The 14,481-nt window shown below is 46.0% G+C and overlaps 3 protein-coding genes and 1 long non-coding RNA gene across 4 annotated transcripts; 1 reads left to right on the top strand and 3 right to left on the bottom strand.

The window, feature by feature from the left end:
- Window positions 1–91: 91 nt before the first annotated feature.
- Window positions 92–919, bottom strand: LOC130189620 (coiled-coil and C2 domain-containing protein 1A-like). The gene is made up of 3 exons (XM_056408509.1): window positions 848–919; window positions 621–753; window positions 92–493 (listed from the first exon to the last, which is right to left on the bottom strand). Exons 1-3 carry the CDS (start codon window positions 902–904, stop codon window positions 330–332), a joined length of 354 nt encoding a protein of 117 aa, XP_056264484.1. The 5' UTR covers window positions 905–919; the 3' UTR covers window positions 92–329.
- Window positions 920–1,181: 262 nt separating this feature from the next.
- LOC130189623 (uncharacterized) lies at window positions 1,182–5,417 on the top strand. The gene is made up of 3 exons (XR_008830840.1): window positions 1,182–1,321; window positions 4,367–4,506; window positions 5,347–5,417. It is a non-coding gene; the product is annotated as an uncharacterized LOC130189623 (long non-coding RNA).
- Window positions 5,418–6,246: 829 nt separating this feature from the next.
- nanos3 (nanos homolog 3) lies at window positions 6,247–7,805 on the bottom strand. The gene has a single exon (XM_056408507.1). It carries the CDS (start codon window positions 7,589–7,591, stop codon window positions 6,917–6,919), a length of 675 nt encoding a protein of 224 aa, XP_056264482.1. The 5' UTR covers window positions 7,592–7,805; the 3' UTR covers window positions 6,247–6,916.
- A 98-nt stretch (window positions 7,806–7,903) lies between these two features.
- si:ch211-286b5.4 (afadin- and alpha-actinin-binding protein B) lies at window positions 7,904–13,967 on the bottom strand. Its single transcript, XM_056408511.1, has 12 exons — window positions 13,585–13,967; window positions 13,361–13,446; window positions 13,214–13,282; window positions 13,000–13,123; window positions 12,810–12,888; window positions 12,601–12,721; window positions 11,983–12,136; window positions 11,707–11,813; window positions 11,207–11,368; window positions 9,034–9,148; window positions 8,785–8,950; window positions 7,904–8,566 (listed from the first exon to the last, which is right to left on the bottom strand). Exons 1-12 carry the CDS (start codon window positions 13,634–13,636, stop codon window positions 8,479–8,481), a joined length of 1,323 nt encoding a protein of 440 aa, XP_056264486.1. The 5' UTR covers window positions 13,637–13,967; the 3' UTR covers window positions 7,904–8,478.
- Window positions 13,968–14,481: the final 514 nt, after the last annotated feature.

The following is a 14,481-nucleotide window of genomic DNA, read 5'->3' as shown; positions in this document are numbered from 1 at the left end:
TTATCGATGACTGTTATGGCTTGAGATATAATCCTTCAATGCATGGACAGGAGATATGAAACTGGACATCAGGAGGCCACGTTTTAAAAATATGTAAAACAAACGTAGATTTTCTTTTGAATAAAGCTAACAATGTTTTTTGTGTTATCAGTTAATCTGCTTAATTAAGTAAGTTTAAATTTAGTTTGTGAACTGACAAAAAGAGGTGGAATTTCCAATTGCAATTTCTCTAATTACTCGTTTTGTACAAAACATATAAAGTTTCAACATATCAAGCTCGGATCACATTTTTGTAATAGTTCCGAAAACATTTTTGGCCGAGTTATCAATTAATCCTCAAATTGTTTCAGCTTTAAAAAAGGCCAAAAACAGTGCGAGTGTGTTACCAGCAGATCTTCATCATCATCCAGATCTTCATCCAACATTTCCTCATCATCCAGATCTTTCATACAAAGTGCAGCCATTTTCTCTATATCCACCATGGGAACCGGAGCTGTGGGGACACGAATGCAAGTAGTGCAGTATATCGACATTTAAACACTGACACGTGAATAAAAAGATACAACTGTGCTTTACGCTGATAGATGTCTATACATCAGATACGGGAAAGGCTCTCTCACCTTTGCCGTCTTTCTTCCCTTGTGAACTCCCTCCACCTCCTCCCATCAGATTCAGAAGCTCTGCCTCTAGCTCTTCATCATTTCCCTCGTCATCCATCCCTCCATCCGGGGACAGGTCCAGCAGCAGCCCCATCTGAGACGCAGGGACAGAGGTGGTGAATCATACACGTTGTTGACCTAACAGTAGATTACACATCTCATTATCAAACGTGACGGGCGTGCTATACCTGTTTGGCTCGCGCTGCCCCTTGACCCCGGGGAGGGGGGTTCCTACTGCGGCTCATCGCCTGTTAAACCCTAAAAGTTAAGAGGGATTCAATGACTCGTTAATGGAAATAAGTAGAAGAACATGTCCATAACTGACACCTGTGCAGAGTCGGCACTGACTCTACACAGGCTATGACACTTTGTGCCATTTTAGGTAATCATTCAAACTGTACTGTATCGAGTTAGCTTGTGTGTGGTAAAGTGTAAGCCAACGCCATAAACAATGAATGTTTACATGTAGCTACACCTGCAGTGGAGATATCGAAGCTGCTGCTCTGCAGGTGGCTCGTGTGACCAGGACAAGAGAGGAGGAGGTGACTGGCGATGCAGGGGACGATGACGCAGCTGAAGCTGAAGGTGCATCGTCCACACACACACAGCCAGGAGGACACGAGGCTGCAGGGACACCCAGAGGACCAGAGATGAAAGGCAACGTGAGTGGCGGCACAAACTTTCAAAGCGACGGTTGAGCGAAGCTCGTGATATATAAAGCTTTGGTTGAGATCGTCAGAGGTGTTTGTTCAAATCAAGCGTCCTTTTGTGTTGTGCAAATAGTTTTTCTGTGTTTTGTGTATGATGTCATGTCTTTGCCACGTCACAGCATTCTGTCGTGTTTATGACTAAAGCGATTAATAGAGTCGTGATGGACATTTAACAATAGTGTATTAAATGATAAAGTATTTAGGAAAATACTGCAACTTATAAATCAGAATCAGAATCAGTTTTATTGGCCAAGTAAGTTTGCACAAACAAGGAATTTGACTTGGTAAAGTGCCTCTGTGCTTACACAAAATATACATTACAACACAATACAATACAGAACAAACAAAACAAATAGTGCAGGACAGAACAAACAGTGCAACGGTCTAAGAAGTTTTAGAAAGTGACTTAAAGTATATACAAGAGGAATGGCTATATACAGTAGCTGTGAAACAGTAGTGCCAGAAGAAGTGGAGAGTGCGAGAAGTGCAGGGATAAATATATATGCTACAGTGGGTTATTGTTTAGTAGTGAGACGGCGAGGGGGAAGAAACTGTTTTTGTGTCTCGAGGTTTTGGCGAACAGTGATCTGTAGCGTCTACCAGAGGGGAGGAGTTTAAATAGTTTGTGTCCGGAGTGGGAGGAGTCTGCGGTGATCTTTCCTGCCCGTTTCCTGACTAGAGGTGTACAGGTCTTGGATGGTGGGCAGGTTGGCACCGATGATCTTCTCTGCAGACCTGACTGTCCGTTGGAGTCTGTTCTGATCCAGTTTGGTGGCCGATCCAAACCAGACAGTGATTGAAGTGCACAGAACAGACTCTATAACTGCGGTGTAGAACATGGTCAGCAGCTCCTGAGGCAGGTTGTACTTCCTAAACTGGCGCAGGAAGTACATCCTCTGCTGGGCCTTCTTGATGATTGTGTTGACGTTAGGTTCCCACTTCAGGTTCCGGGAGATTGTGGATTCCAGAAACCTGAAGGATTCCACAGCCAACACAGTGTTATTGAGTATGGTGAGGGGGGGCTGGGGGGCTCCTCCTGAAGTCCACTGTCATCTCCACAGTCTGAAGCGTGTTCAGCTCTAGGTTGTTGCGACCGCACCACAGGACCAGCTGCTCAACTTCCCGCCTATATGCAGACTCGTCATCATCACGGATGAGGCCGATGACTGATGTGTCGTCTGCAAATTTTAGGAGTTGAACAGATGGGTCTCCTGAGGTGCAGTCGTTGGTGTAGCAGGAGAAGAGCAGTGGGGAGAGCACGCATCCCTGAGGTGCACCAGAGCTGACTGACCGGGTGCTGGATATTGTTTCTCCCAGCCTCACCTGCTGCTTCCTGTCCATCAGGAAGTTTGTGATCCACTGACAGGTGGAGGCCGGCACAGTGAGCTGGGTGAGTTTGGTGAGGAGGACTTCTGGGATGATGGTGTTGAACGCTGAGCTGAAGTCCACGAACAGCATCCTTGCATCGGTCCCTGGGGAGTGGAGGTGTTGCAGGATGTAGTGCAGCCCCATGTTGACTGCATCATCCACTGACCTGTTTGCCCGGGAGGCAAACTGCAGAGGGTCCAGCAGGGGGCCTGTGATGCCCTTCAGATGGGTCAATACCAGTCTCTCAAGGGACTTCATGACCACAGACGTCAGGGCGACGGGCCTGTAGTCATTCAGTCCAGTGATGGAGGATGTTTTGGGAACCGGGATGATGGTGGAGCATTTGAAGCAGGAGGGGACTTCACACAGCTCCAGAGATCTGTTGAAGATCCGTGTGAAGATGGGGGCCAGCTGATCAGACAGGAGGGTGACACACCGTCTGGGCCTGCTGCCTTCCTCGTCTTCTGTCTCTGAAAGAGCCGGCACACATCCTCTTCACAGACCGTCAGTGCCGGTGGGGGGTCAGGGGGAGGGGGGGGAGGTGATAACAGGGGATGCAGATGACTGTGTGAGGTCTGAGTTGGAGCGGGTGAGGGGTGTGAATGTGGGGTGATCAAACCTGCAGTAAAACACATTCAGATCGTCAGCCAGTTGAGGGCTCTCCATGGAGTGGGGGGAGGGTTTCCTATTGTTGGTGATGTCCCGCAGGCCTCTCCACACCGACGCAGGGTCGTTAGCTGAAAACCTGTTTTTCAGCTTTTCAGAGTAGCTTCTCTTTGCTACTCTGATCCAGAAACACTCTGACAGCAGCTTGCTGTTACGTGCGCCTGCTGCCAGCCTGACTCCGCTGTTTTGGGTGAATGACGTCACGTGCGACCTGGAAGTGTTAACCACTTGTGTGCCAAATCATTTTTTTAAATTTTTTTAAAATTAACATTCGGGGCTTATTAAAAAACATCCGGATGTTTTTTAGCCTAGGGACGCCACTGCTCTGATCTCCTTAGTCAATGTGTTTCTGGCCTGGTTGTACAGGATCCTGTCCCCACTCATGAAGGCCTCCTCTTTGTCTTGACGAAGCCGCCTGAGCCTTGCTGTGAACCACGGTTTATTGTTATTAAAGATGCAGTACGTTTTGGTGGGTACACACATGTCTTCACAAAAACTGATATATGACGTCACAGTAAAAGGTGAGGAGAAGCCAGATTTTTGCTTTCTAAATTGACAGCACACTAACAAAAACACAAACAACAAATTGATAACCCCACGGACCCTCGTGAACAGAGCCCGGGTCCCCCACTGACCCTCATGAACAGAGCCCGGTCCCCCACTGACCCTCATGAACAGAGCCCGGGTCCCCCACTGACCCTCATAAACAGAGCCCGGGTCCCCCACTGACCCTCATGAACAGAGCCCGGGTCCCCCACTGACCCTCATGAACAGATTTATTTGATCTTATATGTTGACTGTTGATTGTTTTTGATTGTTGTTGTTTTGTTTGTCGAAGAGATTCTTCATGTGTCTAACACACGTAGCTAATAAATGTTTCTGATTCTGATTCTGATTCATATTTAGTTTACTTTTTACCGTCTAACTCAACAGAAATGGTTGATTTATTTCTGTTGCCCACAGTGTGATTCTGAAGCTGAACCTGGTGCTGGTCCTTCATCTGTGAACGCCGAGCCCCCTCAGACCAGTGACACTCCAGACCCGTTTGGATCTGGGTACTTGGATTACGTGTCGGACTCGCAGCTGAACACCATCATTCTGTCGTAAGGAAGTAGGAACGTCTTAAATCCTACAAGGACCCCGATAGTGGGAAGCAGAAAGGGATTAGAGACTTGGGAAATCAAGTCTTCTTCCACATAAACAAACTTAGTATTGACAAGTCTTGAAAAGGGAAGAATGGAAGTAAAAGCACCGTTGACACCCCAAACATTGTAAACGAGGATGAGGGTAAGCATAACATTTGAACATGTTTACATGCATTGTACTCAGAGACATGTTTGATAAGGGCCCTATAACAACTGTAATGTTCCGTCTACTCCCCCCCCCCCTAATTTTACATAGTGAATTAGCATTTTTGAGGGTCTTAAGGTGGTCGAAAACTCACCAAACTTAGCACACTCATCAGAACTAGTGAGTTTTGTTGTGACATAATGGTTCATTATGTCCCCCGCCGCCATCTAAAAATGTCACATGGGTGTATTCACTTTAGTAAGCTATATAAAGTCTCTAGACATTACAAACATGTCTTGGATGCATAGTGTAAACAGGAAGTGAGCCATCTTTTAATTAAATGTGCCATTTTAGAGCTAGTTTACCATTTAGAGGCACTGCACTAACTTATCCTTAAAATTCATCAGCACAATATAAAAATTATGCATTATGCATTCATGCTACATTTGTGTGTGTTTATTGCGTTCTCTAAAACCCACATAGTTCAACACGGCTTGCAGCTTTAATTTGGTTTATTCCTTGCCTTATCAATGTTTTTACCAGTGACATTTTCCTGTCATATCTACATATTTTGGCTTTCTTGCCAAAGTTGGTAGAAGCTCATACACCACTCATTTTTCATCATTCCAACTTTGTACTTTCTCTCTATTCAGTGAGGAGGTGGAGATGGAGATAGATGATCTTGATTGCCCAGATCATGAAGATGCTACAGACCTGATCTGTGGACTCATCAGAGAACTTTCCACTCTAAAGTGAGCATTAGTTCCTTATTCTTTGCTATTCAACATAAGTTTAAGCTTTTTTCTTTTTTTGGCCACTTAATCCCTTTTCTCTAAACACCGGTGTCCAGAGCCTGCCCCTCTTTCCAGTTGAACCTTTGACTCTTAATACCATTGGTCAGTTTCATCCTCCTCACACACCCACCTCTGCACTATAATTGGCTGAAGTGTGAAGTCAGCTCATCAAGCCCTGAAGGAAAGCTTTGATGTGGGTGGATGGTAAACTGGTGTAAAACAATGGGCAACAAATGTGAATACAAGTACTCAACAATAGAGCAACACATATCAAACTAAATTCTTTCAGGAAAAAATACAGTCAGACAATCTGACTATAGTAGCAATAAGAACATTAGTTTATTTAACTCTTCCTCAACATCTTCAATCCAGCCTTAATCCACCCGACTAGACAAACAAAAAGAGAAGGAAAAGAATGTTTGAATGAGGTTATTTAAACCGACTTGTCCTCCTCTTCTAGTCGTATGGTCATGGCTGCTCACAGAGAGCTGGAGAACCGGCGCCGCAGCAGTAAAAGTTCAAGGAGCTGCAAACGTTGAGGATCAACTCGCTGCCTTGTGGGTAGTAATGAGGCACATGTGGCATTGAACAAATTAGTAATATTCATCCGTTGTTGTTTTATTGGCTGCTGGAATGTGCAGTTTAACGGCTTAGTTTTTATTGTTCTCCCCAAATAAAGCTCGGTGGTGTTTAAATCTTTAATCTGAGTGTTTTTTGAAAATGATCTAATATGATAACAAAGAACACACAGACACACGGTCAATTTAGACATTTTATAAACTTCCAATATACAATAAGTTCACACATTTTTTTTATACAAAGTGATTAGAGCTGAAGTGGCTTTTCAGAAAAGCCATTAAGTACAATAATGAAAGTAAAACATGCCTCAGGAACAGGTATTTTCTCCACACCTCAGAACAAGCAGCTCATATTTTAAAATGTTAAAATGCTGACCTAGTCACATGATGTTTAGCCGATATGCTGTTATAAAGTTATTGATGAATGTTATGGCTTGAGTTATAATCCTTCAATGCATGGACAGGAGATATGAAACTGGACATCAGGAGGCCACGTTTTTAAAATATGTAAAACAAACGTAGATTTTCTTTTGAGAAACATGTATTTTTTTGGGTATCTTCTCCCAAACATAATATCTGGCAGTCGTTATTGAAAGTAATCCACAATATATATATATAATAAAAAAAGGGACGCTATTGGAGAAGGCCGGCCAAAAGACCAGCTGGAAAATAACTCCAATCAGCATTTTAAGGGCTGCAAAGCAAACGTGCAAAAGTTGAAAACATGCAAATGAAAACCAAACGACACACAAACAAACACACACGCCGACACACAAAATCACACTCGGTAAAGCGAAAGGGGATTCAGCCTTCTGTCTTATGCTGTCTTATACTTGCCAAACTGGGTTGGTTCAGCGTCTGCACTTTGCGTACACGGAGCTGTACGCGCTGTCCACTCGGGGACAGAAGCGCTTGGTGTGAGCTTTGGCCCCCGTGGCCCCGCACAGAGGACACACATACTGCCGCAGGTAGGGACACAACACATCTCCGGCCTGGTCCTTCAGCCAGTGGGACGCGCACACCAACTCGGACTCCCCGTTGTGTTTGCAGAAACTGCAGAACATGCGCTCGGGCGACGCAGACAATGGTGGATCCGCAGTTTTGAAGCGAGTGGCTTTCTTGCGTTCTTTGTGTCCGCGGGAGCCCGACGGTCTCGGTGGTGGATTTAAATCCAGTGCGCCCGGTGCATCGTCACGGAAGGTGTTTGGAGCGTACCACCAACCGTCAGGCGGACGTTGATCAGCCGAGGTAACCGGCGTCGATTCACCGGAGAGACGTGGCGCGCAGTCCGCCCCGAGGTCACGGCTTTGGCAAACTGTGTTAATGCGCACAGCCATCAGGGCCTCGCACAGCTCATTGGATTCGGAGTGTGGCGCTCTGGAGGCCGGTAGTCGGGACTCGGGGGCCGTGGGCCGGCCCAGGATCTCTCCGATCGTGTCAGACAGTCCAATGTAGTCTCTCCAGGGCTGGAAACGTTTGCTTTCGGACTCCAGAGAGACCGAGAGTCCCCAAACCATGCCGTTCATTCTGCGGCTCCTTCGCAGCGGGCCAAATGTTGTCGTCTTGCCGGAAGACTTTTCAAGTCGAGTTGTTGACGTCGTAATTGTGGTATTGTTCAATGTTACGTACTAAGCGAACTCGACAGTAATAACGATGTAAAAGGACCGCAGAAAGACAGGAGCCACGCACGCGTAACAAAGTGTTGAAGTTGTTCATTGAGTACAGGTGGTGATCGGATTCGGAGGCGACGAGGCACACTCCGCCCTCGTGCCAGCAGCCAATCACAGGAGCGCATGCACTGCGCCTGCAGGTCCTCAGACAACAGGAGAAAGGCCATGTCGGTCCCTTGTGCACACATTTGCTTTGCGCTGTATACGGCGACATATTTTATTTAAAATTTCAGTTTGTCTTTTTACGATAACTCAGTCTGGATGATGCAAAAGTGCAAATGATGATCTCTGCATTAGCTATGGATGTAAAAGACATGCGATAACTTTAATGTGTGGATGAAGGAAAACAAGGAACATGCCCAAAAAAACAAGGAACATGCCCAAAAGAACAAGGAACATGCCCAAAAAAACAATCTCAAAATGAGAAAAGACTTTCAGGCTAATTTGATTTGATAATTGTGGATTCTGAACAACAATATTTTTTTTAAAGACGAAATAAATGCCACAGTAGTCTAAAAATGCTTAATATCCGTCATTATAGAACTATAAACAGACACAATTTAGAAAATATTGTATTGGCCAGGCTGGATTAAAGATAAATTGTATTTTTATTCTTTTCTTAAACAGCACCTTTGGAAAAAACAAAATGAGTGAAATATAAATCAGCATTTATTGATTATTTAAAAATCTGAAATAGTGTGGCATGTGTTTTTTAAAATCACCATGCTATCATCAAAATAGTATTAAAAAGACCAGTCTAAGTGTGCAGCCTGCCGTGTATCTATCCCGTCTACTGGGCCGTCCCATGTCTCCGACTGGCCATCGACCTCTCTGGTTCTGAGGGAGAAGAGAGGAGTGAGTAAAAGCAGCGAGAACATGTTTACAGTTTCATTGGGAAAGAGACAACACACGTAACAGGGCCCAAAGTGGAGAAAAGTTCATTTCTATCAACACCACACAGGCAACAAGCTTAAGACATAGGTTGTTCACGGTTAATTGGTTTCTCTTTGGCTACACTTCCAATGCGTTGAAAGCAGGACTCGACTAACCTGCAGTTGTATGACAGGTTGAGGGCAGAGTACAGCTCAGGGGTGCTTGGGGTTTGAACTCCTCCCTCTCGGGATCCAGGAAGAGCAGCCGTGCCCGACTTGGAGGAAGACGATGGCGTAATGGGAAGACGGTCAGATATGCTGGTGGGCCCCAAACGTGAGAAATCTGTGGAGTCACACGCGTCATAATGTGTTGACGGACCGTTCTCCCACCGCATGCACTCTTTCATTTTCAAACGGCACACTCACCGAGTGCTGTGCTCCCTCTCGTGTTGTGGCTCGCTGCTTCCTGAGCAGACAGGGGGGAGTCACACAGATACTGCTGCTTCAGGAGGGCGGCCTTCTGTTGCTCAAAATCCCGACGCTGTAAAGACAAATACAAATGCAATTTACGTCGTAATTAGCTGCCTTTTAAGCCAGTGATCTTCTGTATGGAGAACTGGACATGCACAAGAAAAGGAAGATGGATCCCTCCTGCTTTTTTTCTGCAGAGTTTTCCCATATCCAAATCTAGAGTCTTAGGACACAGGGGGTCATACGCGATATAGATTGTAAAGCCCTTTGAGGCAAATTAGCAAATGAATAACAATGTCTGCCGAAGCAAAGAGAAGCTACTCTGAAAAGCTGAAAAACAGGTTTTCAGCTCACGACCCTGCGTCAGTGTGGAGAGGCCTGCGGGACATCACCAACAATAGGAAACCCTCCCCCCACTCCATGGAGAGCCCTCAACTGGCTGACGATCTGAATGTGTTTTACTGCAGGTTTGATCACCCCACATTCACACCCCTCACCCGCTCCAACCCAGACTTCACACAGTCATCTGCATCCCCTGTTATCACCTCCCCCCCCTGACCCCCCACCGGCACTGACGGTCTGTGAAGAGGATGTGTGCCGGCTCTTTCAGAGACAGAAGACGAGGAAGGCAGCAGGCCCAGACGGTGTGTCACCCTCCTGTCTGATCAGCTGGCCCCCATCTTCACACGGATCTTCAACAGATCTCTGGAGCTGTGTGAAGTCCCCTCCTGCTTCAAATGCTCCACCATCATCCCGGTTCCCAAAACATCCTCCATCACTGGACTGGATGACTACAGGCCCGTCGCCCTGACGTCTGTGGTCATGAAGTCCCTTGAGAGACTGGTATTGACCCATCTGAAGGGCATCACAGGCCCCCTGCTGGACCCTCTGCAGTTTGCCTACCGGGCAAACAGGTCAGTGGATGATGCAGTCAACATGGGGCTGCACTACATCCTGCAACACCTCGACTCCCCAGGGACCGATGCAAGGATGCTATTCGTGGACTTCAGCTCAGCGTTCAACACCATCATCCCAGAAGTCCTCCTCACCAAACTCACCCAGCTCACTGTGCCTGCCTCCACCTGTCAGTGGATTACAAACTTCCTGATGGACAGGAAGCAGCAGGTGAGGCTGGGAGAAACAATATCCAGCACCCGGTCAGTCAGCACTGGTGCACCTCAGGGATGCGTGCTCTCCCCACTGCTCTTCTCCCTCTACACCAACGACTGCACCTCAGGAGACCCATCTGTTCAACTCCTAAAATTTGCAGACGACACATCAGTCATCGGCCTCATCCGTGATGATGACGAGTCTGCATATAGGCGGGAAGTTGAGCAGCTGGTCCTGTGGTGCGGTCGCAACAACCTAGAGCTGAACATGCTTAAGACTGTGGAGATGACAGTGGACTTCAGGAGGAGCCCCCCAGCCCCCCCTCACCATACTCAATAACACTGTGTTGGCTGTGGAATCCTTCAGGTTTCTGGGATCCACAATCTCCCGGAACCTGAAGTGGAAACCTAACGGCAACACAATCATCAAGAAGGCCCAGCAGAGGTTGTACTTCCTGCGCCAGCTTAGGAAGTACAACCTGCCTCAGGAGCTGCTGACCATGTTCGACACCGCAGTTATAGAGTCTGTTCTGTGCACTTCAATCACTGTCTGGTTTGGATCGGCCACCAAACTAGACCAGAACAGACTCCAACGGACAGTCAGGTCTGCAGAGAAGATCATCGGTGCCAACCTGCCCACCATCCAAGACCTGTACACCTCCAGAGTCAGGAAACGGGCAGGAAAGATCACCGCAGACTCCTCCCACCCCGGACACAAACTATTTAAACTCCTCCCCTCTGGTAGACGCTACAGATCACTCTCCACTTCTTCTGGCACTACTGTTTCACAGCTACTGTATATAGCCATTCATCTTGTATATACTTTATGTCACTTTCTTAAACTTCTTAGACCGTTGCACTGTTTGTTCTGTACTGCACTATTTGTTTTGTTTGTTCTGTATTGTATTGTGTTGTAATGTATATTTTGTGTAAGCACAGAGACACTTTACCAAGTCAAATTCCTTGTTTGTGCAAACTTACTTGGCCAATAAAACTGATTCTGATTCTGATGTTCTCACCTCATGGCTCAGTCGGATGGCAGCGTCGGTGAAGGACTGCCTCTCCCTTTCAAAAGTCCGCCGCTGATGATAGAGCTCGGCCCAGTGCACCTGAAGACGTTCCCACTCTTCCAAAAAGTAGGAATCGGCCAGTTCAGCGGTGGCGGGTGACGCAAGGCTGTCCTGCAGACAGATAAAAGCAGGATTTCAAAAGTCTGACTGACAAAAGTACAAATAATAATAATAATTAAGTTCTTTACAAACTGAGCCACACCCTTGGATGTTCATTGGTCCATATCTTCTCTACAATGACATATTAACTATCTTTCAAAGATTTATTATGGCATTGAATCAATGATCGTTCGTCCAAGTGGGAAAAAAGTGTTTAAAAACAGTTTTAAAAAAAAAAAAAATGGCGGAAAAATATTTGGTACTTAGGGTCTAGCTTTTTTTTTGTAGAGCTGTCAAAATTGACCTCTGGACCAAATAATAATAATAATGTGTGTGTAGGTGTAATGAACCTCCATCATCTGCTGTTGTAATCGGACAAGGTCTCGACTCTCCTCCAGTTCAGGTTCCAGTCGAGCCAGGAGCTTCCCATGGTCGGTATCAACGTCAGTGAGGCCTCCTGTCAAACAGACCACACATTGTACTCCTCAGGCAAGTGTTTCTCAAATCATTTGTTTTAGCAAAAAATAAATGAAAGCTAAAGACGTAATTCTAGACATTTCAGAAAAAAGAAGAAAAAAGGTACAACGAATCAAAGCAGAACAAGGATGTTAATCCCGGGTGTTCACCTTCAGATGGGACGTCACCCAGTCTCTTCTGCACCTGCCTCCAACTGGACACCACACCTCCTGTCACATGGTCACCAAGCGCTCGCTCAGCTTCGTCCAGCCTTCTGTCTTCACTTTGGACTTCTTCCTGAACATCCACCACATCCGGCAGGGTCTTTTAAAAAGAAGGTTACACTGATTTGGAATTTTGAATACTAATTTTGGACTCAGCCTTGGAAGCAGTACTTTCAGAAAACAACACAATGATCTTTTAAGTCGCCATCCTGGAGATTTTGATGACTTTACACGATCTTCCTCAGCGGATTTGGACACTTTAAGGACATTTGGTCCATGGTTGCTTAAAAGTTCCAAGGGACAAATGTCCAAATTAACTTTCAAGCTCCACAACGGCTACTAAATTGACCTTGTATTAGGCAAACTCTGCTCTAGCTCCTTAACTCGACGCTGCAGCAGCCTGTGCTGAGAGAGACTATTTGATACAATGGTCATACTAAATAATGCTTTTATAAAAAATAACTGAAAAATGATTCTTTCTTGGCCCCAATATGACCAATTCTAGTTATTGACCAGAACCAGCCTCCAGTTAAAAAGGCTTTCTTCTTATTCTTCTTCTCTCACATGCTCCATGTCGACTCGGAGTGCATGGAGTAAAGTGGTGAGGCTGTGGCGCAGCTTCATGGCCTCCCTGAGCTCTGCTTCTCTGCGCTCCAGCATCAGACGCAGCGTCGCCTCTTCCCATCTACACGGCAGAGGAATCAAAATGAGGCAGAGCGGAGAATTCATTTGAAGGCTATGCATTCACGCAAGTGATGACGTCATCAACTCACTTGGCAGTAGGCCTGAATGGTTTGATTGGCGTTTCTCTTTTGCCTCGACCTCCAGGCGGAAAGTTCAACACCTCTATTGCTGTATAGAACAATGCAAGATGGTGACTGGTGCGTGGTTTCGGGGAAAATAGTTTCTATATGTAAGCAAACAGCTGTGGGTGACATATTCTGAGACAGAAAAGAGTCTCACAGGGTCCTTTCTCTCTGTGTCGGTCGGTCAGCTGAGACAATCGCTCCTTCAGTCTGTTGGTGTGCTGCTCTCTAAGCCTAAGCTCCGCCTCCTGCTGGTTACACCGCAGCTGCAGACGAGTGCACTGCAGAGATGGTTTTGAGAAGGGAGACGAGTGTTAATTCAGGTTGACACATATTCCACACTGCCCCTCACACACACACTTATAACTTACTTTGGCCTGTTCACATATCAGCATGTCCTGAAGCCTGGCCACATGTGTATCCATCTCCTTTAGATGCTCCTACATGATACATGTTTAGTTCCCCTTCCCCCAGTGTGAACCCGAACCCATTAATATATTGCACTCATTTGTACCCACCCTGAGCTCGTCTCCTTGCTCCTCCCGGTCAGCCCACCAGGAGGAGCTGTGAGAGAGCTCCTTCACAGGGCTGGGATCCTGGGAGTCTGTAGCTATTAAGGTAAGGTGGGTAGGGGGAATACAGGACAGAGGGATGGTGATTGGATTACTTTCTTTCCAGCATTCATGGTTTGAAGCTTCAGGTTCACGCTTCTATATTTCAGGTAAAAGATGCACAGTATTACCCGAGGACTCCGAGCATCTTCCGACTGTCTTCAGGCCAAACCTCGAAGCCATCTGGAGGCCGTATTCACATATTTAGCAACAAGGGGACATTTTACTTGCATGCAAAATGTAAACGGTGTGCGCCACAACATGACCAACATGTACACGCATACTTCGATGACAGCCACACCGCTACATCACTAGAGCAACAATAGGCCGGTTCTCATGTTACCTTACCTGAGCACAAGTGAAACTTCCTCCAACAGAAGCGGACGCTTTTGATTCCAGGTGATGGCACTTCTGCTAATTGACATCAACAAAGGGATGGGATTGAAGCTTCCGGGTTTAAAATGATTCAGTCGGAAAACTTCTTAAACCAACGCTTAGATTCGTGCACATGGTGTGAAAGTACGAACTGTTTATTATTTCAAGCAATCAAGTGAATTATTATTATTTTTATTTTATTCAGTTTACGAAAGCACAAGTGGAGCAAGCGCAGCGTGTGTTGGAAGCGTGACGCATATCAGGGAGTCGGTATCGGTGCCCTGCCGGTATGTGGAACAGCAACGTGAGTTAATATTATTCTTTACATTTATGACTGTCACCATATGTCCAGCGTCGTCATTTTATTACCTTCGCATTGAAAATGCGGAAGGTTATGTTTTGATCGCCATTTATTTATTTGTATGCGTGTTACTCGCATAACACAAATAGTATTAAACCGAATCGCATGCAATTTGGTGGGATGATTGGTTATTATCCGGGGACCATTTGATTAGATTTTGGGATCAATCAAGGTCATGAAAAGGTCAAAATCTTCTTTTTACCACGGTCAATTTGTATCCAATTGGCATGCAACTAATGCCAAAATGTTCATAATTCAATGCCCCATCTTGTGATATGCGAAGGTATGCGCT

The sequence above is a fragment of the Pseudoliparis swirei genome, chromosome 24 (genome assembly GCF_029220125.1).
Source record: "Pseudoliparis swirei isolate HS2019 ecotype Mariana Trench chromosome 24, NWPU_hadal_v1, whole genome shotgun sequence".
NCBI classification, from domain to species: domain Eukaryota; kingdom Metazoa; phylum Chordata; class Actinopteri; order Perciformes; family Liparidae; genus Pseudoliparis; species Pseudoliparis swirei.
This window is presented reverse-complemented; position numbering and strand designations above follow the sequence as displayed.

Bases quoted from the DNA above. Each gene is read 5' to 3' on its own strand.
- nanos3 (XM_056408507.1), bottom strand. From the start codon at position 7,591: ATGAACGGCATGGTTTGGGGACTCTCGGTCTCTCTGGAGTCCGAAAGC.
- LOC130189620 (XM_056408509.1), bottom strand. From the start codon at position 904: ATGAGCCGCAGTAGGAACCCCCCTCCCCGGGGTCAAGGGGCAGCGCGA. The intron at 754-847 runs GTATAGCACGCC...CCTGCGTCTCAG, and splicing joins GGGCAGCGCGAGCCAAACAG to ATGGGGCTGCTGCTGGACCT. The intron at 494-620 runs GTGAGAGAGCCT...GTGTCCCCACAG, and splicing joins AGGGAAGAAAGACGGCAAAG to CTCCGGTTCCCATGGTGGAT.
- si:ch211-286b5.4 (XM_056408511.1), bottom strand. From the start codon at position 13,636: ATGGCTTCGAGGTTTGGCCTGAAGACAGTCGGAAGATGCTCGGAGTCC. The intron at 13,124-13,213 runs GTAAGTTATAAG...CCATCTCTGCAG, and splicing joins TGATATGTGAACAGGCCAAA to TGCACTCGTCTGCAGCTGCG. The intron at 8,951-9,033 runs GTGAGTGTGCCG...GTGACTCCACAG, and splicing joins GAGAGGGAGCACAGCACTCG to ATTTCTCACGTTTGGGGCCC.